The 22441-nt window shown below is 54.0% G+C and overlaps 2 protein-coding genes across 2 annotated transcripts in view; one reads left to right on the forward strand and one right to left on the reverse strand.

The window, feature by feature from the left end:
• The window catches only part of CROCC (ciliary rootlet coiled-coil, rootletin), a gene marked incomplete at its 3' end in the record, with an annotated part of 72394 nt that extends 57069 nt beyond the window's left edge, over positions 1-15325 (reverse strand). The window contains 1 exon segment of the mRNA XM_040326730.1: positions 15262-15325.
• Positions 7197-11080, forward strand: LOC120916148 (glutenin, high molecular weight subunit 12-like). Its single transcript, XM_040326967.1, has 2 exons — positions 7197-7212; positions 9003-11080. The coding sequence occupies exons 1-2, from the start codon at positions 7197-7199 to the stop codon at positions 11078-11080; spliced, it is 2094 nt and encodes a 697-aa protein (XP_040182901.1).
• Positions 15326-22441: the final 7116 nt, after the last annotated feature.

A 22441-nucleotide genomic window follows, 5' to 3' on the forward strand; every position in this document is an offset into this window, starting at 1 on the left:
CATCCCTGTGCTGAGTTCCCGGGTCTGTACACCCGCTGTGCCCATTATGAGGGGTTCCCACCATCCCTGTGCTGAGTTCCCGGGTCTGTACACCCGCTGTGCCCCATTATGAGGGGTTCCCACCATCCCTGTGCTGAGTTCCCGGGTCTGTACACATGCTTTGCCCATTATGAGGGGTTCCCACCATCCCTGTGCTGAGTTCCCGGGTCTGTACACCCGCTGTGCCCCATTATGAGGGGTTCCCACCATCCCTGTGCTGAGTTCCCGGGTCTGTACACCCGCTGTGCCCATTATGAGGGGTTCCCACCATCCCTGTGCTGAGTTCCCGGGTCTGTACACCCGCTGTGCCCCATTATGAGGGGTTCCCACCATCCCTGTGCCGAGTTCCCGGGTCTGTACCCCCGCTGTGCCCATTATGAGGAGTTCCCACCATCCCTGTGCTGAGTTCCCGGGTCTGTACCCCCCGCTGTGCCCATTATGAGGGGTTCCCACCATCCCTGTGCTGAGTTCCCGGGTCTGTACACCCGCTGTGCCCCATTATGAGGGGTTCCCACATCCCTGTGCTGAGTTCCCGGGTCTGTACACCCGCTGTGCCCCATTATGAGGGGTTCCCACCATCCCTGTGCTGAGTTCCCGGGTCTGTACACCCGCTGTGCCCCATTATGAGGAGTTCCCACCATCCCTGTGCTGAGTTCCCGGGTCTGTACCCCCGCTGTGCCCATTATGAGGAGTTCCCACCATCCCTGTGCTGAGTTCCCGGGTCTGTACCCCCGCTGTGCCCATTATGAGGGGTCCCCACCATCCCTGTGCCGAGTTCCCGGGTCTGTACACCCGCTGTGCCCATTATGAGGGGTTCCCACCATCCCTGTGCTGAGTTCCCGGGTCTGTACACCCGCTGTGCCCATTATGAGGGGTTCCCACCATCCCTGTGCTGAGTTCCCGGGTCTGTACACCCGCTGTGCCCATTATGAGGGGTTCCCACCATCCCTGTGCTGAGTTCCCGGGTCTGTACACCCGCTGTGCCCCATTATGAGGGGTTCCCACCATCCCTGTGCTGAGTTCCCGGGTCTGTACACCCGCTGTGCCCATTATGAGGGGTTCCCACCATCCCTGTGCTGTTCCCGGGTCTGTACACCCGCTGTGCCCATTATGAGGGGTTCCCACCATCCCTGTGCTGAGTTCCCGGGTCTGTACACCCGCTGTGCCCATTATGAGGGGTTCCCACCATCCCTGTGCTGAGTTCCCGGGTCTGTACACCCGCTGTGCCCCATTATGAGGGGTTCCCACCATCCCTGTGCTGAGTTCCCGGGTCTGTACACATGCTTTGCCCATTATGAGGGGTTCCCACCATCCCTGTGCTGAGTTCCCGGGTCTGTACACCCGCTGTGCCCATTATGAGGGGTTCCCACCATCCCTGTGCTGAGTTCCCGGATCTGTACACCCGCTGTGCCCATTATGAGGGGTTCCCACCATCCCTGTGCTGAGTTCCCGGGTCTGTACCCCCCGCTGTGCCCATTATGAGGGGTTCCCACCATCCCTGTGCTGAGTTCCCGGGTCTGTACACCCGCTGTGCCCCATTATGAGGGGTTCCCACATCCCTGTGCTGAGTTCCCGGGTCTGTACACCCGCTGTGCCCCATTATGAGGGGTTCCCACCATCCCTGTGCTGAGTTCCCGGGTCTGTACACCCGCTGTGCCCCATTATGAGGAGTTCCCACCATCCCTGTGCTGAGTTCCCGGGTCTGTACACCGGCTGTGCCCATTATGAGGAGTTCTCACCATCCCTGTGCTGAGTTCCCGGGTCTGTACACCCGCTGTGCCCATTGTGAGGGGTTCCCACCATCCCTGTGCCGAGTTCCCGGGTCTGTACACCCGCTGTGCCCATTATGAGGGGTTCCCACCATCCCTGTGCTGAGTTCCCGGGTCTGTACACCCGCTGTGCCCATTATGAGGGGTTCCCACCATCCCTGTGCTGAGTTCCCGGGTCTGTACACCCGCTGTGCCCCATTATGAGGGGTTCCCACCATCCCTGTGCTGAGTTCCCGGGTCTGTACACCCGCTGTGCCCATTATGAGGGGTTCCCACCATCCCTGTGCTGTTCCCGGGTCTGTACACCCGCTGTGCCCATTATGAGGGGTTCCCACCATCCCTGTGCTGAGTTCCCGGGTCTGTACACCCGCTGTGCCCATTATGAGGGGTTCCCACCATCCCTGTGCTGAGTTCCCGGGTCTGTACACCCGCTGTGCCCCATTATGAGGGGTTCCCACCATCCCTGTGCTGAGTTCCCGGGTCTGTACACATGCTTTGCCCATTATGAGGGGTTCCCACCATCCCTGTGCTGAGTTCCCGGGTCTGTACACCCGCTGTGCCCCATTATGAGGGGTTCCCACCATCCCTGTGCTGAGTTCCCGGGTCTGTACACCCGCTGTGCCCCATTATGAGGGGTTCCCACCATCCCTGTGCTGAGTTCCCGGGTCTGTACACCCGCTGTGCCCCATTATGAGGGGTTCCCACCATCCCTGTGCTGAGTTCCCGGGTCTGTACACCCGCTGTGCCCATTATGAGGGGTTCCCACCATCCCTGTGCTGAGTTCCCGGGTCTGTATACCCGCTGTGCCCATTATGAGGGGTTCCCACATCCCTGTGCTGAGTTCCCGGGTCTGTACACCGGCTGTGCCCATTATGAGGAGTTCTCACCATCCCTGTGCTGAGTTCCCGGGTCTGTACACCCGCTGTGCCCATTGTGAGGGGTTCCCACCATCCCTGTGCCGAGTTCCCGGGTCTGTACACCCGCTGTGCCCATTATGAGGGGTTCCCACCATCCCTGTGCTGAGTTCCCGGGTCTGTACACCCGCTGTGCCCATTATGAGGGGTTCCCACCATCCCTGTGCTGAGTTCCCGGGTCTGTACACCCGCTGTGCCCCATTATGAGGGGTTCCCACCATCCCTGTGCTGAGTTCCCGGGTCTGTACACCCGCTGTGCCCATTATGAGGGGTTCCCACCATCCCTGTGCTGTTCCCGGGTCTGTACACCCGCTGTGCCCATTATGAGGGGTTCCCACCATCCCTGTGCTGAGTTCCCGGGTCTGTACACCCGCTGTGCCCATTATGAGGGGTTCCCACCATCCCTGTGCTGAGTTCCCGGGTCTGTACACCCGCTGTGCCCCATTATGAGGGGTTCCCACCATCCCTGTGCTGAGTTCCCGGGTCTGTACACATGCTTTGCCCATTATGAGGGGTTCCCACCATCCCTGTGCTGAGTTCCCGGGTCTGTACACCCGCTGTGCCCCATTATGAGGGGTTCCCACCATCCCTGTGCTGAGTTCCCGGGTCTGTACACCCGCTGTGCCCCATTATGAGGGGTTCCCACCATCCCTGTGCTGAGTTCCCGGGTCTGTACACCCGCTGTGCCCCATTATGAGGGGTTCCCACCATCCCTGTGCTGAGTTCCCGGGTCTGTACACCCGCTGTGCCCATTATGAGGGGTTCCCACCATCCCTGTGCTGAGTTCCCGGGTCTGTATACCCGCTGTGCCCATTATGAGGGGTTCCCACCATCCCTGTGCTGAGTTCCCGGGTCTGTACACCCGCTGTGCCCCATTATGAGGAGTTCCCACCATCCCTGTGCTGAGTTCCCGGGTCTGTACACCCGCTGTGCCCCATTATGAGGGGTTCCCACCATCCCTGTGCCGAGTTCCCGGGTCTGTACACCCGCTGTGCCCATTATGAGGGGTTCCCACCATCCCTGTGCTGAGTTCCCGGGTCTGTACCCCCCGCTGTGCCCCATTATGAGGGGTTCCCATCATCCCTGTGCCGAGTTCCCGGGTCTGTACCCCCCGCTGTGCCCATTATGAGGGGTTCCCACCATCCCTGTGCTGAGTTCCCGGGTCTGTACACCCGCTGTGCCCATTATGAGGAGTTCCCACCATCCCTGTGCTGAGTTCCCGGGTCTGTACACCCGCTGTGCCCCATTATGAGGGGTTCCCACCATCCCTGTGCTGAGTTCCCGGGTCTGTACACCCGCTGTGCCCATTATGAGGGGTTCCCCCACCCCTGTGCTGAGTTCCCGGGTCTGTACCCCCCGCTGTGCCCATTATGAGGGGTTCCCACCATCCCTGTGCTGAGTTCCCAGGTCTGTACACCCGCTGTGCCCATTATGAGGGGTTCCCACCATCCCTGTGCTGAGTTCCTGGGTCTGTACACCCGCTGTGCCCATTATGAGGGGTTCCCACCATCCCTGTGCTGAGTTCCCGGGTCTGTACACCCGCTGTGCCCCATTATGAGGGGTTCCCACCATCCCTGTGCTGAGTTCCCGGGTCTGTACCCCCGCTGTGCCCATTATGAGGGGTTCCCACCATCCCTGTGCTGAGTTTCCGGGTCTGTACACCCGCTGTGCCCATTATGAGGGGTTCCCACCACCCCTGTGCTGAGTTCCCGGGTCTGTACACCCGCTGTGCCCATTATGAGGGGTTCCCACCATCCCTGTGCTGAGTTCCCGGGTCTGTACACCCGCTGTGCCCATTATGAGGGGTTCCCACCATCCCTGTGCTGAGTTCCCGGGTCTGTACACCCGCTGTGCCCATTATGAGGGGTTCCCACCATCCCTGTGCCGAGTTCCCGGGTCTGTACACCCGCTGTGCCCATTATGAGGGGTTCCCACCATCCCTGTGCTGAGTTCCCGGGTCTGTACACCCGCTGTGCCCATTATGAGGGGTTCCCACCATCCCTGTGCTGAGTTCCTGGGTCTGTACACATGCTTTGCCCATTATGAGGGGTTCCCACCATCCCTGTGCTGAGTTCCCGGGTCTGTACACCCGCTGTGCCCATTATGAGGGGTTCCCACCATCCCTGTGCTGAGTTCCCGGGTCTGTACACCCGCTGTGCCCATTATGAGGGGTTCCCACCATCCCTGTGCTGAGTTCCCGGGTCTGTACACCCGCTGTGCCCATTATGAGGGGTTCCCACCATCCCTGTGCTGAGTTCCCGGGTCTGTACACCCGCTGTGCCCATTATGAGGGGTTCCCACCATCCCTGTGCTGAGTTCCCGGGTCTGTACACCCGCTGTGCCCATTATGAGGGGTTCCCACCATCCCTGTGCTGAGTTCCCGGGTCTGTACACCCGCTGTGCCCATTATGAGGGGTTCTCACCATCCCTGTGCCGAGTTCCTGGGTCTGTACAACCGCTGTGCCCATTATGAGGGGTTCCCACCATCCATGTGCTGAGTTCCCGGGTCTGTACACCCGCTGTGCCCATTATGAGGAGTTCCCACCATCCCTGTGCTGAGTTCCCGGGTCTGTACACCCGCTGTGCCCATTATGAGGGGTTCCCACCATCCCTGTGCTGAGTTCCCGGGTCTGTACACCCGCTGTGCCCCATTATGAGGGGTTCCCACCATCCCTGTGCTGAGTTCCTGGGTCTGTACACCCGCTGTGCCCATTATGAGGAGTTCCCACCACCCCTGTGCTGAGTTCCCGGGTCTGTACACCCGCTGTGCCCATTATGAGGGGTTTCCAGGAGACAGAGGACACAGAGGATACAGAGGACAGAGGACACAGAGGACCACAGAGGAAAGAGGATACAGAGGGACACAGAGGAGACAGAGGGACACAGAGGAGACAGAGGGACACAGAGGAGACAGAGGGACACAGAGGAGACAGAGGGACACAGAGGAGACAGAGGGACGCAGAGGGACACAGAGGACCACAGAGGACCACAGAGGACCACAGAGGACACATAGGACCACAGAGGGACACATGATACAGAGGACCACAGGACACAGAGGAGACAGAGGGACACAGAGGAGACAGAGGGACACAGAGGAGACAGAGGGACACATGATACAGAGGACCACAGGACACAGAGGAGACAGAGGGACACAGAGGGACACATAGGACCACAGAGGGACACATAGGACCACAGAGGGACACATAGGACCACAGAGGATACAGAGGACCACAGAGGGACACATGATACAGAGGACCACAGGACACAGAGGAGACAGAGGGACACAGAGGAGACAGAGGGACACATGATACAGAGGACCACAGGACACAGAGGAGACAGAGGGACACAGAGGACCACAGAGGACCACAGAGGGACACATAGGACCACAGAGGGACACATAGGACCACAGAGGATACAGAGGACCACAGAGGAGACAGAGGGACACAGAGGAGACAGAGGGACACAGAGGAGACAGAGGGACACAGAGGAGACAGAGGGACACAGAGGAGAGGACCACAGGACACAAAGCACAGCTTCCCTGGAGAAAGCAGAAGGAACTCTGGGAACATCCATTTCCTGATCCCTCCTGTGCCCTATGACCCAGGAAGTGGTGTGTATTACTTCCGGGGTCAGGGCTGTCATTCCTAGAAGTGCAGCCGAGGAAACGGCTATTTAAACACGATCTGTGCTTGAATAGCTCTACATTGGAGGGCAGGGGAGACATTGGGGAGATCTAATAGACTCCTGATGTGTCCATAAAGAGAACCTGTCACCTGCCCCCATGTTATCACATAGGAAGCTTGTTAGCCCCCCTTGTGAGAACAATAAAGTTAAAGAAATTCAAACGTAAAAAAATAAAAATAAATAATAATACTTATTTTTATAATTTTTTTATAAAAGCGCAGTGTCAGGTGAGCAATTGCCCTGGTGGGGGGTAATCATTGCTAGACCTGCCACTTCCTCCAGGTGACATAAAACAATAATGGAAATAAGAGACAGCAAAGATCCTGGTGTAGTCTGATGTCTCTTTTTTCTGTGAGTCGGTTCCCATGACAACAGCGGTGTGTAACGTCACCATGTCACCCGTACACACCACACAGGTGATAGAGCCTTATCTACATACAGCAAACAGGTTCTGTACGCGTTACCATGGTGACCTCACACCTCCACTGTGTACAATGCTGGGAGTTACAGATACTGTCCCCCCCCCCCCCACCCTCCCCTCCCCCCCATCTTCCCCCCCCCCCATACTGAGAGGGGCCACTGTGTAGGATATCGGAATCTTTCCACCCCGCATGACGCCGCAACAAACAGCGAGTGTCAATACATGACGGTACAAATAAAGTTTAAAAAAAAAAAAGAAAAGAAAAAGCAAGTGCAATGCACTAAAAACGCACAGCGCTCTACTCTACTCCCTACCAGAGGCGGCCTGTACAGGAAAAACGGCCACCCTATGAACGCTACTCAAAGGGTAATGGCGGCCAATCGCGGTTTGATTTATTTTCTGATCTATCGATCTCCTCAGATTTCCATTGATAGTTAAACCCTCTCCTCTCCGTGTCTGGGCCCCCTTCACACCTGTGCGTTTTAGGGGGGCGGTGCGTTTACAAAGTCCTGCATGCCGCATCTTTGACGCTCCTTTTCGTGGAGTTCGATGGAAACGCACCTGAAAAACGCGTGTAAAACGCACTGCTCAGGCGTGGATCGGTTCCTTACACTTGTTTTGTTGTCGTGATCCACTTTTGGATCGCTTTTCAGAGAGAATTTGACAGGCGATGATGAGGGGGGGGCCTTTTCTATCGCCTCCTCAGCGCCTGGTTTTGACCCCCCTTATCAGGGAGGGGGCTGTTGTGAAACTACAAGTCCCATGAGGCATTGCAAGGCTGACAGTTACAAGCATGACTCCCACAGGCAAAGGCATGATGGGACTTGTAGTTTCGCACACAGCTGGAGGGCTGCCAATTTTGAGACCCCCCCCCCTTGCGCCTGAATTCTGCCGTACCGTGCGTTGTGCGCAGGTGTGGGGGGCGGTTGACCGTTATTCACCTGAGTAGGTAACGTTGGGCTGGCTGTGATGTCTGTGGGTGCGACTGGGGGTGGGATTCGTACCACGGGCCACAGCATGAGTACAAACCCCCCCATCACCATCATCATCACCGCAGCCGCCGCCGCCACCACCGCCATCACAACCAATAAAAAAAAAAAGACGCTCGACCGCAGGCTTTTACCACCTCCCTCCCCCCCAGGATGGGGATAAACCGATCGCCGTATTTAGAATAGTAAACCCGTCCAGACGCCATTTTTCTGACCTGACACTGCGGCCACATATTGCTCCAACTCTGACACCACTTCCTGGAGGGGGGGGGGGTCCTTCCACAGGTGTCCCTGCCACTGCCTGCTTGATGTGGACACTTCCTATTGGGATCCTCTCAGGATCCAAGGCCCAGGCTCTGCACATTGCGTAGATCCTCATGGGATGCACGGAGCACTTGTGCCCCTCCCCCGGCGTATGGATTTATTTACCCCCCCCCCCTCTTGTGAACGAGGCTTCAGAAAAAAACAAATCAAGTATATCTAAAATAAACCTCACTACATAAAACCCATAATATCCCATTGTGTACCCTCAAAGTGTAACCAAGGCACCAGTCACATCTGTGCGATTAAAGTCGCGTGACAAGTCGCACCCCAATTCTTTTCAATGTTCAAATCGGTGCAACGTAACATTGCAGCGACTTTGAAAAGGTGCCTGCGCACTACTTTGATGCGACTTTGATCCATGGAATGTAAAGGCCGGAACAAAATTGCACTCCTCTTTGAAGTAAAGAGGGATGAGACCCCCTGTCAGTTTTTATTGCTGTCTGTTTCCCCATTGGGCAGAGTCTGTTTATCCTGTTTACCATTATCATTGAAAGTAGAAGAAAATCGCATCCCAAATTTTTGGGTTGTCACCAGAACAGGAATAGAGGAGAAATCCTCCAATGGGGACACTAGTTCTGGTGATGGTGACAACCAGGGATTTTCTCACTTTGAAAGGATTTCTTCTCACTTCCTGTTTTGTCTAAGGGACAGGAAGTGATGGAAAATGACCTCAATGTGAATACTAGTTCTGGTGACGGCCAGGGATTATCTCACTTTAGAGGGACTTCCTCGACTTTCTGCTGTGGCTATGGTGCAGGAAGTGAAGGGAAATCTCCCCAATGGGGACACTAGTTCTGGCGACAACCAGGGATTTCTTTGAAGGGATTTCTTCTCACTTCCTGTTTTGGGGATCTGCCGGGAGAGGGACCTCAGACAGGGATCTGCCGGGGGAAGGACCTCGGTCAGGGATCTGCCGGGAGAGGGACCTCGGTCAGGGATTTGCCGGGAGAGGGACCTCAGACAGGGATCTGCCGGGAGAGGGACCTCAGTCAGGGATCTGCCGGGAGAGGGACCTCGGTCAGGGATTTGCCGGGAGAGGGACCTCAGTCAGAGATCTGCCGGGAGAGGGACCTCAGTCAGAGATCTGCCAGGAGAGGGACCTCAGTCAGAGATCTGCCGGGTGAGGGACCTCAGTCAGGGATTTGCCGGGAGAGGGACCTCAGTCAGGGATCTGCCGGGAGAGGGACCTCAGTCAGAGATCTGCCGGGTGAGGGACCTCAGTCAGGGATTTGCCGGGAGAGGGACCTCAGTCAGGGATTTGCCGGGAGAGGGACCTCAGTCAGGGATCTGCCGGGAGAGGGACCTCGGTCAGGAATCTGCTGGGAGAGGGACCTCGGTCAGGAATCTGCTGGGAGAGGGACCTCAGTCAGGGATCTGCCGGGAGAGGGACCTCGGTCAGGGATCTGCTGGGAGAGGGACCTCAGTCAGGGATTTGCCGGGAGAGGGACCTCAGTCAGAGATCTGCTGGGAGAGGGACCTCGGTCAGGGATCTGCCGGGAGAGGGACCTCGGTCAGGAATCTGCTGGGAGAGGGACCTCGGTCAGGAATCTGCTGGGAGAGGGACCTCAGTCAGAGATCTGCCGGGAGAGGGACCTCAGTCAGGGATCTGCCGGGAGAGGGACCTCAGTCAGAGATCTGCCGGGAGAAGGACCTCAGACAGGGATCTGCCGGGAGAAAGACCTCAGTCAGAGATCTGCCGGGAGAAGGACCTCAGACAGGGATCTGCCGGGAGAAAGACCTCAGTCAGAGATCTGCCGGGAGAAGGACCTCAGACAGGGATCTGCCGGGAGAGGGACCTCGGTCAGGGATCTGCCGGGAGAGGGACCTCGGTCAGGGATCTGCCGGGAGAGGGACCTCGGTCAGGGATCTGCTGGGAGAGGGACCTCAGTCAGGGATTTGCCGGGAGAGGGACCTCAGTCAGAGATCTGCTGGGAGAGGGACCTCGGTCAGGGATCTGCCGGGAGAGGGACCTCGGTCAGGAATCTGCTGGGAGAGGGACCTCGGTCAGGAATCTGCTGGGAGAGGGACCTCAGTCAGAGATCTGCCGGGAGAGGGACCTCAGTCAGGGATCTGCCGGGAGAGGGACCTCAGTCAGAGATCTGCCGGGAGAAGGACCTCAAACAGGGATCTGCCGGGAGAAAGACCTCAGTCAGAGATCTGCCGGGAGAAGGACCTCAGACAGGGATCTGCTGGGAGAAAGACCTCAGTCAGAGATCTGCCGGAAGAGGGACCTCAGTCAGGGATTTGCCGGGAGAGGGACCTCGGTCAGGGATCTGCCGGAAGAGGGACCTCAGTCAGAGATCTGCCGGGAGAGGGACCTCAGTCAGGGATCTGCCGGGAGAGGGACCTCAGTCAGGGATCTGCCGGGAGAGGGACCTCAGTCAGGGACCTGCCGGGAGAAGGAACCTCGGTGAGAGATCGGCCGGGAGAGGGACCTCAGTCAGAGATCCCCTCAGTCAGGGATCTGCCGGGAGAGGGACCTCAGTCAGAGATCTGCCGGGAGAGGGACCTCGGTCAGAGATCTGCCGGGAGAGGGACCTCGGTCAGAGGTCTGCCGGGAGAGGGACCTCGGTCAGAGATCTGCCGGGAGAGGGACCTCGGTCAGAGATCTGTCGGGAGAGGGACCTCGGTCAGAGATCTGCCGGGAGAGGGACCTCGGTCAGGGATCTGCCAGGAGAGGGACCTCGGTCAGGGATCTGCCGGGAGAGGGACCTCGGTCAGGGATCTGCCGGGAGAGGGACCTCGGTCAGGGATCTGCCGGGAGAGGGACCTCGGTCAGGGATCTGCCGGGAGAGGGACCTCGGTCAGGGATCTGCTGGGAGAGGGACCTCGGTCAGGGATCTGCCGGGAGAGGGACCTCAGTCAGGGATCTGCCGGGAGAAGGACCTCAGTCAGGGATCTGCCAGAAGAGGGACCTCAGCCAATGACCTCGTTACATAAATCTGCTGTGGCTATGGTGCAGGATATGAAGAGAAATCTCCCCAATGAGGACACTAGTTCTGGTGACAACCAGGGATTTCCTTACTTTGAAGGGATTTCTTCTCACTTCCTGTTTTGGGGATCTGCCGGGAGAGGGACCTCAGTCAGAGATCCCCTCAGTCAGGGATCTGCAGGGAGAAGGACCTCAGTCAGGGATCTGCCGGGAGAGTGACCTCGGTCAGGGATCTGCCGGGAGAGGGACCTCGGTCAGGGATCTGCCGGAAGAGGGACCTCGGTCAGGGATCTGCCGGGAGAGGGACCTCAGTCAGAGTTCTGCCGGGAGAGGGACCTCAGTCAGGGATCTGCCGGGAGAGTGACCTCGGTCAGGGATCTGCCGGGAGAGGGACCTCGGTCAGGGATCTGCCGGAAGAGGGACCTCGGTCAGGGATCTGCCGGGAGAGGGACCTCAGTCAGAGTTCTGCCGGGAGAGGGACCTCAGTCAGGGATCTGCCGGGAGAAGGACCTCAGTCAGGGATCTGCCGGGAGAGGGACCTCAGTCAGAGATCTGCCGGAAGAGGGACCTCGGTCAGAGATCTGTCGGGAGAGGGACCTCAGTCAGGGATCTGCCGGGAGAGGGACCTCAGTCAGGGATCTGCCGGGAGAGGGAACTCGGTCAGGGATCTCTTGGGAGAGGGACCTCGGTCAGGGATCTGCCGGGAGAGGGAACTCGGTCAGGGATCTCTTGGGAGAGGGACCTCGGTCAGGGATCTGCCGGGAGAGGGACCTCAGCCAATGACCTTGTTACATAAATCCATTTAGATTCTTCTTTATTTAGAAGCCCCGTAATCTGAAGTGCATGCTGGGTAGGATCGCTCGCTAATGGAGCGACATCGCCCTAAGTGCACAACGGTCTCCAGACAGTTACTTGTGTTTGCAAACAAAGTGGAATTAATCTGATCAAAGCGGGCTTATCCTCTCCCGTCTACCTGGCGGTTACTATTTGACCTGGCAGAGAGTGAATCTCCGGTCGTGTCCTCCCTGTGCTGCCCATCCTCTTCCCTGCGCTGACCCCCGGGGCTGTACGGTGACAGCAAACTGACTAAAGCTGGAGGAGGAGATAACTGTCACTGCAGATTGCCTCATTCATTACACATCAATCCAAATTGGAATTAGTTTCCTCTATTTGCTATCCTTTTACAACACAGTGGACCATGTCTGTGTAATGGGTGTTGGCGCAGCTACTTGTAGTCTCCATCGGAAGCCCGTGTGACAACGCAGGAGCACACATGGGGGGCGGGGACAGAACGTTGTCACCCTATAACAATAAGGTTGCTTCCACACTGGGGCAGGTGGGCGTTGACGATAAAACTATAGCTTTACTATTGTTTTAGCTGCGCTTTTTGGCTGCTAGCAGGGCGCTTTTAATAGAGAGATACTATGTAACTATAGGAGATAGAGAGATACATTGGCCCGGATTCACGTAGATCGGCGTATATTTGTGCCGGCGTAGCGCATCTCATATGCGCTACGCCGACGTAACTCTGAGAGGCAAGAACAGTATCCACAAAGCACTTGCTCCCTACGTTGCGCCGGCGTAACGTAAATTGTCCGGCGTAAGCCCCGCTTAATTCAAAGTAGGAAGGAAGTGGGCGTGATCCATTTAAATGAAGCTTGACCCCATGCAAATGATGGGCCGAACAAACGGCGCATGCGCGCGCATGCTCAGAATCACGTCAAATTTACTTCCTAAGATACAACGGCTCAATGCCTACGACGTGAACGTAACCTACGCCCAGCCCCATTCACGTACGACTTACGTAAACGACGTAAAATACGACGGCTGTTCCGACGTCCATACCTTTGCATGGGATGCGCCTCCTTATATGTGGAATAACTTTACGTCGGACGTACGCCTTACGAGGCGCAGATACGTTCGTGAATCGGCGTATCTAGGTCATTTACATATTCGAAGCGTAAATCAATGGAAGCGCACCTTGCGGCCAGCGTAAATATGCGCCCAAGATACGACGGCGTAGGAGACTTACGTCGGTCGGAGGAAACCAAATTTCAGGCGTATCTTACTTGCAGAATCAGGCGCAGAGATACGACGGCGCATCCGCTCACTTACGCGGCGTATCAGAAGATACGTCGGTGTAAGTCTTTCTGAATCCGGGCCTATGCAACTATAGGAGATAGAGAGATACTATGTAACTATAGGAGATAGAGAGATAGAAAAAACTTGACTTGAATGGGCTTTCCTTCGCTCAACAAACACGCCAAAGAAGCAGCTGTATCTCTTTAGGCGACGAGCTTTGCGTGTTTTATCGTCAGTCGGTTAAAAAAATAAAATAAAATCGCAACACGTTTGGGGTTGCCATTAGGAAAGAAGAGCACCCAATCCCATGTTGCACAAATTCTAATGCCGCGTACGCACTGTCGGAATTTCTGACCAGAAAAGTCCAATGTGAGCTTTTGGTCGGAAATTCCGACCGTGCGTAGGCGCCATCGGACTTTTTCATTTGGGAGCTGGTTCTCAGATTTTCCAAACGGAAAAAATTCCAATCGGAAATTCCGATCGTCTGTAGCAATTCCGACGCGCAAAATTCAGACGCATGCTCGAAAACCATTCGACGCATGCTCGGAAGCATTGAACTTAATTTTCTTGGCTCGTCATAGTGCTGTGAGTCACCGCGTTCTTGGCGGTCGAAGGTTCAGAGAAATTTTGTGTGACCGTGTGTATGCAAGCCAAGCTTGAGCGGAATTCCGTCGGAAAAAACGTTTTTTCCAATGGAAAATCCGATCGTGTGTACGCGGCAGGAGAAAAAAAAAAACTTGACTTGAATGGGCTTTCCTTCGCTCAACAAACACACCGAAGAAGCAGCTGTATCTCTTTAGGCGACGAGCTTCGCGGAAAAAAAAAATCGCAACACGTTTGGGGTTGCCATTAGGAAAGAAGAGCACCCAATCCTAAGTTGCACAAATTCTAAGTCGCTTAGGCGAGAAAACGTTTACATTTTTTCTTTTTCATACCTGTTGAAGAACTACAAGTCCCAGCATGCCGTCAGGCTCAATTGCCCCCGGCTGGGAATTGTAGTTCCTCTGCAGCCGCACAAGGTGGGAATAAGCTGCAGCCCCGATATTGAAAAAAAACTGAATACAGTAAAACCTTGGTTTGAGAGTAACTTGGTTTGAGAGCGTTTTACAAGACGAGCAAAATGTTGTTAATAAATTTTGTCTTGGTATACAAGCGATGTCTTGGTATACAAGCGATGCCTTGATATACAAGCGGTGTCTTGGTATACAAGCGATGTCTTGGTATACAAGCGATGTCTTGATATACAAGCGATGTCTTGGTATACAAGCAATGTCTTGATATACAAGCGATGTCTTGATATACAAGCGATGCCTTGATATACAAGCAATGTCTTGATGTACAAGCGATGTCTTGATATACAAGCAATGTCTTGATATACAAGCGATGTCTTGATATACAAGCAATGTCTTGATATACAAGCGATGTCTTGATATACAAGCGATGTCTTGATATACAAGCGATGCCTTGATATACAAGCGATGTCTTGATGTACAAGCAATGTCTTGATATACAAGAGATGTCTTGATATACAAGCGATGTCTTGATATACAAGCGATGTCTTGATATACAAGCGATGCCTTGATGTACAAGCGATGTCTTGATGTACAAGCGATGTCTTGATATACAAGCGATGCCTTGATATACAAGCGATGTCTTGATATACAAGCGATGCCTTGATATACAAGCGATGCCTTGATATACAAGCGATGTGTTGATATACAAGCAATGTCTTGATATACAAGCGATGTGTTGATATACAAGCAATGTCTTGATATACAAGCGATGTCTTGATATAAGAGTAGCGTCATGTCACAACTGAGTATAAAAGAGAAGAGAGGAGCCTCGAAGTGCAGCAATCTGGTTACATGTAATGAAGGGACAACATTTACCAACTTATTGCTACACTTAGAGGCGCCTCTCTTCTCTTTTATACCCTGTAAAAAAAAATGCTTTGATATACAAGCGCTTTGGATTACAAGCATGTTTCTGGAACTAATTATACTCGCAATCCAATTACCTTTCGGTAATTTTCCTTTCCTGGCGCCGATCCCCGGCAGTACGAAGGCACCAGGATAACCCGGCTGGGATGTTGCAGTGTAAAGCTCACCTGTCTATGGAGATCTCCCCAAGGCTCCTCGCCGATCGCAGGATTCTGGAAAGCTGGCCGAGTCGCTTCCCCCCCCCCTCCCCTTTGAAGGCAGGTGAGTGAGATCCCCGCCTCCCAATTACAGGACTTTTGTTCTGGTTACCAGGTAGGGGAGGCCCGGCCAAGGCGGAGACGTGCGGCTAATCCTGTGGCTGGGGCTTCGCTGCCCATCGCTAAGCTTATTAACATAGAAGCCTCTATAGCTGGTAAACACAACAATCAGCCGCAACACAAATGTCCGTTTGCTGGGGGTGGGGGGAGTTGCTAAGGAGGAAAAAAAAAGTCACTTTGTGTTTGCTGCAGGAAAGTTTTACAAAAGATAAAGTCCCTATCCGTGACAGCGAAGGACAAAAAGACGGCGCGCCGGATCATGTGCGGGCGTGCGATCAAAGAGTGCGCAATCGTCACCGACACCCCGTCCCCTGCTGAGCTGGGGGGTGGGCAAAGGAAACAACCAATTAAAAAATAAAAATAAAAAACAAGTACACAGAATACAGTAAAACCTCGGATTGCGAGGATAATTCGTTAATTCCGCATTGACTTCTATGGCATGCAATACCGCATGTGGCCAGAGGTGGGTGGGGGTGCCAGAGAGCCTCGGGGACAACGTGGCTGAAGTTGGAAGACCTCGGGAATGGAGTGCAGTAAAACCTCGGACTGCAAGTATAATGCGTTCCAGAAACATGCTTGTAATCCAAAGCACTTGTATATCAAAGCGATTTTCCCCATAGATGTCAATGGAAACTAAAATAATTTGTTCCGCATTGACTTCTATGGCATGCAATACCGCATGTGGCCAGAAGAAGGGGGGGGGTGCCAGAGAGCCTCGGGGACAACGTGGCTGAAGTTGGAAGACCTCAGGAATGGAGTGCAGTAAAACCTCGGATTGCGAGGATAATGCGTTTCAGAAACATGCTTGTAATCCAAAGCACTTGTATATCAAAGCATTTTTTTTACAGGGTATAAAAGAGAAGAGAGGCGCCTCTAAGTGTAGCAATCAGTTGCTAAATGTCGTCCCTTCATTACATGTAACCATATTGATACACTTAGAGGCTCCTCTCTTCTCTTTTATACTCAGTGGCGACATGGCGCTGCTCTTATATCAAGACATCGCTTGTATATCAAGGCAACATGTATTAAAACATTTTGCTTGTCTTGCAAAACGCTCTCAAACCAAGGTTTTACTGTTTATATTATATACTACACCAGGTGATTGAGGTCGCATTCACACCTGTGCGTTCTAAAAATACAGGCACAATTATTGCGTGATCCCAGAAACGCGGCAAGGCGCGCCCCCATTAATGGCGCCACCAACGCAGTGCGATTTTGGCATGTTTTGTCCCGTCACCAAACATGCTTGGCTCAGTGACAAAATAGGGTACATGAGCTTTATTTTTTTTTATTTTAAACACTTCAGCCCCCGGAGGATTTGGCTGCCCAAGGACCAGGCCACTTTTTGAGATTCGGCACTGCGTCGCTTTAACTGACAATCACGTGGTTGTGCAACGTGGCACCCAAACAAAATTTTTTTCCCCCCCAGAGATTTATTTTGGTGATATTTGATCACCTCTGCGTTTTTTTTATTTTTTTTGCGCTGTAAAAAAATAAAAAATAAAGAGACAATTTTGAAAAAAAAAGCTATATTTTTTTACTTTTTTCTATCATAAATATCCCCCAAAAAATATATAAACATTTTTTTTCCCCTCAGTTTAGGCCGATACGTATTCTTCTACATATTTTTGGTTTGCGCAAAAGTTATAGCGTCTACAAAATACGGGATAGTTTTATGCCATTTTTATTAATATATTTTTTTTTTTTACTAGTAATATCGGCGATCTGCGATTTTTGGCATGACTGCGACATTGCGGCGCATACTTCGGACACTATTTTGGGTCCATTGACATTTATACAGCGATCAGTGCTATAAAAATACACCGATTACTGTGTAAATGTGACTGGCAGGGAAGGGGTTAACCACTAGGGGGCAATGAAGGGGGCTAAGTGTGTCCTAGGGAGTGATTCTAATTGTGTGGGGGGGGGGGGCTGGACTACAAGTGACACATCAGTGATCGCTGTTCCCGATGAGAGGGAGCAGAAGATCAGTGTCCTGTCACTAGTCAGACGAGGGAGATGCCTTGTTTACACAGGCATCTCCCTGTTCTGCCGCTCAGTGACACGCAATCGTGGGACACCGGTGGACACCGAGTCTGCAGGCACACGCGCACAACGGCAAATTTAAAGGAACGTACAGGTAGGGAAGTGAGGAATCCTGCTGAAAGCCGATGAGTCATCGGTTGTTAAGGACCCGGCGGCTGCCCTCTCCTTAGCAACCCGCTACTCACTGCTAAAACGCCAGTATGAATCTTGTTTTTTCTCCAGTTTTTCTGTGCATGGAGCTGGATATTGCGATCAGATCCGACACAAACAGTTCACCTTCAGCTGAAGTACACGCGACGAAAGAAACGAGGATGTGGATATCAGCTGTGCCATGTCGTATCTTTAGATACGTTTTGATTGGGCTCAGACAGGAAGAGTTAGACGCCCTGTAAGGTTTTTGCTGCTGTGTCCCCCTCTGTAGAGCTTCACTCTCTCCGATGCGATTCAAAAAATCACCAGAACAGGAAGAGGGGGAAATGTTCCCATGGGGGACACCGGTTCTGGTAATGGGGATTTTCCCGCTCACTTCCTGTTGGCTCTCTGTGACAGGAAGTGAAATCCCAACATCAGATCAGCTGCGATTCCTACAATCACCTAAAAATGTCATCAATGTCGCTGCCGGTGTCGCCGACTCCCTGAAAATGTTAAATAGGTAGATTCAGGTACGAAGGCTTAAACTTGCGGCGGCGTAGCTTAGCGTGTTTATGCTACGCCGCCGTAAGTTAGCTAGGCAAGTAATGATTCTCAATGTACTTACCTGCTAATATACGGAGGCGTAGCCTAAAGCGGGCGGGCGTAAGGGCGCCGAATTCAAATGTCTTGGAGTGGGGGCGTGTTTGATGGCAATGGGGCTTGACCTCACGTTTTTTACGTTTTTATATAACTGCGCATGCGCCGGGCGCCTACATCCCCCAGTGTGCATTGCGGCTAAGTACGCCGCACGGGCCTATTGATTTTGACGTGGACGTAAACGACGTAAATGCCGATTCGCGGACGACTTACGCAAACGACGTAAAAATTTTGAATTTTGCGGCGGGAACGGCAGCCATACTTAACATTACTATTCCACTAGGGCCTAGCTCTAACTTTACGCGGCCTATCACTTACGCAAACGGCGTAAAAGTACTGCGTCGGCCGGGCGTACGTTCGTGAATCGGCGTATCTCCTCATTTACATATTCTACGCCGACCGCAATGGAAGCAGCCATCCAAAATATTGCAATCTAAGATAGGACGGCGCAAGCTGTCGTATCTTAGATATGTTTAAGCGTATCTCTGTTTGAGAATACACTTAAACATAGGTCGGCGTAGATTCTGAGTTAGGTCGGCTTATCTACTGATATGCCGACCTAACTGTAACTGAATCTACCTAAAAGAATACAAAAAGATAAGCCGAGTCGGGTGAAGCCGATTGGTCAGCAAGGTGAAGAATGGGGAAAAACTGGATCCTGAACACCGAGCTTCACATTCCAAACTTCTACCTCCATTACTCTGAGCTGCTGGATGCAAAGCATGGCAGATGGAGGCTGATAAGATTAACTCCCTACAGAATCTTCCGGGAACTGGCAGGAGAATCCACCCGCTGTGCCCATTATGAGGAGTTCCCACCATCCCTGTGCTGAGTTCCCGGGTCTGTACACCCGCTGTGCCCATTATGAGGGGTTCCCACCATCCCTGTGCTGAGTTCCCGGGTCTGTACACCCGCTGTGCCCATTATGAGGGGTTCCCACCATCCCTGTGCTGAGTTCCCGGGTCTGTACACCCGCTGTGCCCATTATGAGGAGTTCCCACCATCCCTGTGCTGAGTTCTCGGGTCTGTACACCCGCTGTGCCCATTATGAGGAGTTCCCACCATCCCTGTGCTGAGTTCCCGGGTCTGTACACCCGCTGTGCCCATTATGAGGAGTTCCCACCATCCCTGTGCTGAGTTCCCGGGTCTGTACACCCGCTGTGCCCATTATGAGGGGTTCCCACCATCCCTGTACTGAGTTCTCGGGTCTGTACACCCGCTGTGCCCCATTATGAGGGGTTCCCACCATCCCTGTGCTGAGTTCCCGGGTCTGTACACCCGCTGTGCCCCATTATGAGGGGTTCCCACCATCCCTGTGCTGAGTTCCCGGGTCTGTACACCCGCTGTGCCCCATTATGAGGGGTTCCCACCATCCCTGTGCCGAGTTCCCGGGTCTGTACACCCGCTGTGCCCCATTATGAGGGGTTCCCACCATCCCTGTGCCGAGTTCCCGGGTCTGTACACCCGCTGTGCCCATTATGAGGGGTTCCCACCATCCCTGTGCTGAGTTCCCGGGTCTGTACACCCGCTGTGCCCCATTATGAGGAGTTCCCACCATCCCTGTGCTGAGTTCCCGGGTCTGTACACCCGCTGTGCCCATTATGAGGGGTTCCCACCATCCCTGTGCCGAGTTCCCGGGTCTGTACACCCGCTGTGCCCATTATGAGGGGTTCCCACCATCCCTGTGCCGAGTTCCCGGGTCTGTACACCCGCTGTGCCCATTATGAGGGGTTCCCACCATCCCTGTGCTGAGTTCCCGGTCTGTACACCCGCTGTGCCCATTATGAGGGGGTCCCACCATCCCTGTGCTGAGTTCCCGAGTCTGTACACCCGCTGTGCCCCATTATGAGGGGTTCCCACCATCCCTGTGCTGAGTTCCCGGGTCTGTACACCCGCTGTGCCCATTATGAGGGGTTCCCACCATCCCTGTGCTGAGTTCCCGGGTCTGTACACCCGCTGTGCCCATTATGAGGAGTTCCCACCATCCCCGTGCCGAGTTCCCGGGTCTGTACCCCCCGCTGTGCCCATTATGAGGGGTTCCCACCATCCCTGTGCCGAGTTCCCGGGTCTGTACACCCGCTGTGCCCCATTATGAGGAGTTCCCACCATCCCTGTGCTGAGTTCCCGGGTCTGTACACCCGCTGTGCCCCATTATGAGGAGTTCCCACCATCCCTGTGCTGAGTTCCCGGGTCTGTACACCCGCTGTGCCCATTATGAGGGGTTCCCACCATCCCTGTGCTGAGTTCCCGGGTCTGTACACCCGCTGTGCCCATTATGAGGGGTTCCCACCATCCCTGTGCCGAGTTCCCGGGTCTGTACACCCGCTGTGCCCCATTATGAGGAGTTCCCACCATCCCTGTGCTGAGTTCCCGGGTCTGTACACCCGCTGTGCCCCATTATGAGGAGTTCCCACCATCCCTGTGCTGAGTTCCCGGGTCTGTACACCCGCTGTGCCCATTATGAGGGGTTCCCACCATCCCTGTGCTGAGTTCCCGGGTCTGTACACCCGCTGTGCCCATTATGAGGGGTTCCCACCATCCCTGTGCTGAGTTCCCGAGTCTGTACACCCGCTGTGCCCATTATGAGGGGTCCCCACCATCCCTGTGCTGGCAACACACAGCACTTCTATGGACCGAGTGGTGTCAGCCCTGACCAGCATCTTTTGATGCAACTACTCAGCCATCCCCACACTCAGATCTCTACATGGCTCCCCCCCCCCCCCCCCAACAGTTTTCACACCTCCATTTCGACTAGTCTCCCATTCTGCCAGAGTCCCCCCGCCCATTCTCCCCCCCACCAGTGCCCCCCATTTTTACCCCCACCATTGCCCCTTAGCAGAACCTTTACCCCAGAGCCCCCCCCCCCCCAAGTAAGACACCCCCCCATTCTCACCCCACCAGTGCCCCAGCTCAAAATCCCCCCATTTTTACCCCCACCAGTGCCCCTTAGTAGAACCTTTCCCCCAGAGCCACCAGGTAGGAACCCACCTCCCGAAGCCTGTATTCTTACACCTCCAGTGCCCCCAGCTCAAACCCCCCCCCCCCCCACTATTGCCCCTTAGTAGAACCTTATCCCCAGAGACACCAGGTAAGAACACCCCTCTAACACCACCAGTGCCCCCAACTCAGAACCCCCCCAGATCAGAATCCCCCCCATTCTCACCCCACCAGCACCCTCGACACTTTCTACAATCAGAGAAAACTCGCAGTCAGCTGACATTCCATTAAAAACAAACTGCAATAAAAAAGTCGCACAGGCATATTGAAATAAAACTTTATTCATCTGTTATAGATCTTTTATAAAATCTCAAATGTTACCGACAGAAAAAGGAGGAAAAAAAATAAAAAAATTACGAGGAAACCCAACACAGCGTTATAGATAAATAAAGGTCACCCCCCCCCCCTCCCTCCCCCCGGGAACATTTCTCCTCTGCGTTGGGTCATCCGGATCTCTTCATTGGTCGCTGGGTACAATCTGGTCCATTACAAGTCAGGAATGTTATTCTCGGTTACTGGGTGAAGGAGGGCGGTGATAGGACGCTCGAATCCTCATCAATCAGCCAATGGAGCGGCTCGGATCCAAGATGAACTCCGACCACAAAACTGCACGGGAGGCGCTCAGATAATAACCAGACGCCGTCCTCGCGACTGGAGCGTATTCAACGCGTTTCAAGTGCTACAATCTATGGGAAGATCGGAGACCCCCCCCCCCCCACATCCCCCACTCAATGTGTCTTTGGTCTGATGTGGGAATAAATCACCCCCAACACACAGCAAACAATCCACACACTCATTCTATCAACTAAAATCTATGGAAATTATTGCACCAATTCCTCGTCAACAAAAAAAAAAAGAAGAAAAGCTACAATACACGGCATAAAACACGGGGTGCAGAAAAAGAAAAGCTCCGCCCACTATGAACATGGCAAAATGGGGGTGGCAGAGAAAACCTCAAGGGGCGACAACACATCCACATTTCGTATCCAATACAGGAGAGGAAATTTTCGGCGATCCACCAAACGGAAAAAAGAGGCACTGGGGGGGGGGGGGGGGGGGGGGGGAATTAAAGTAACTAGGAGGCAAAACATCTTATTTTGGATAGAGTGTGATAGGGTCACATAACACCCCGCCACAGCGAGACGAGGCCACACGCCCCGCCACAGCGGGACGAGGCCACACGCCCCGCCAAAACGAG

Source organism: Rana temporaria, chromosome 10 (assembly GCF_905171775.1).
Source record: "Rana temporaria chromosome 10, aRanTem1.1, whole genome shotgun sequence".
NCBI classification, from domain to species: Eukaryota; Metazoa; Chordata; class Amphibia; order Anura; family Ranidae; genus Rana; species Rana temporaria.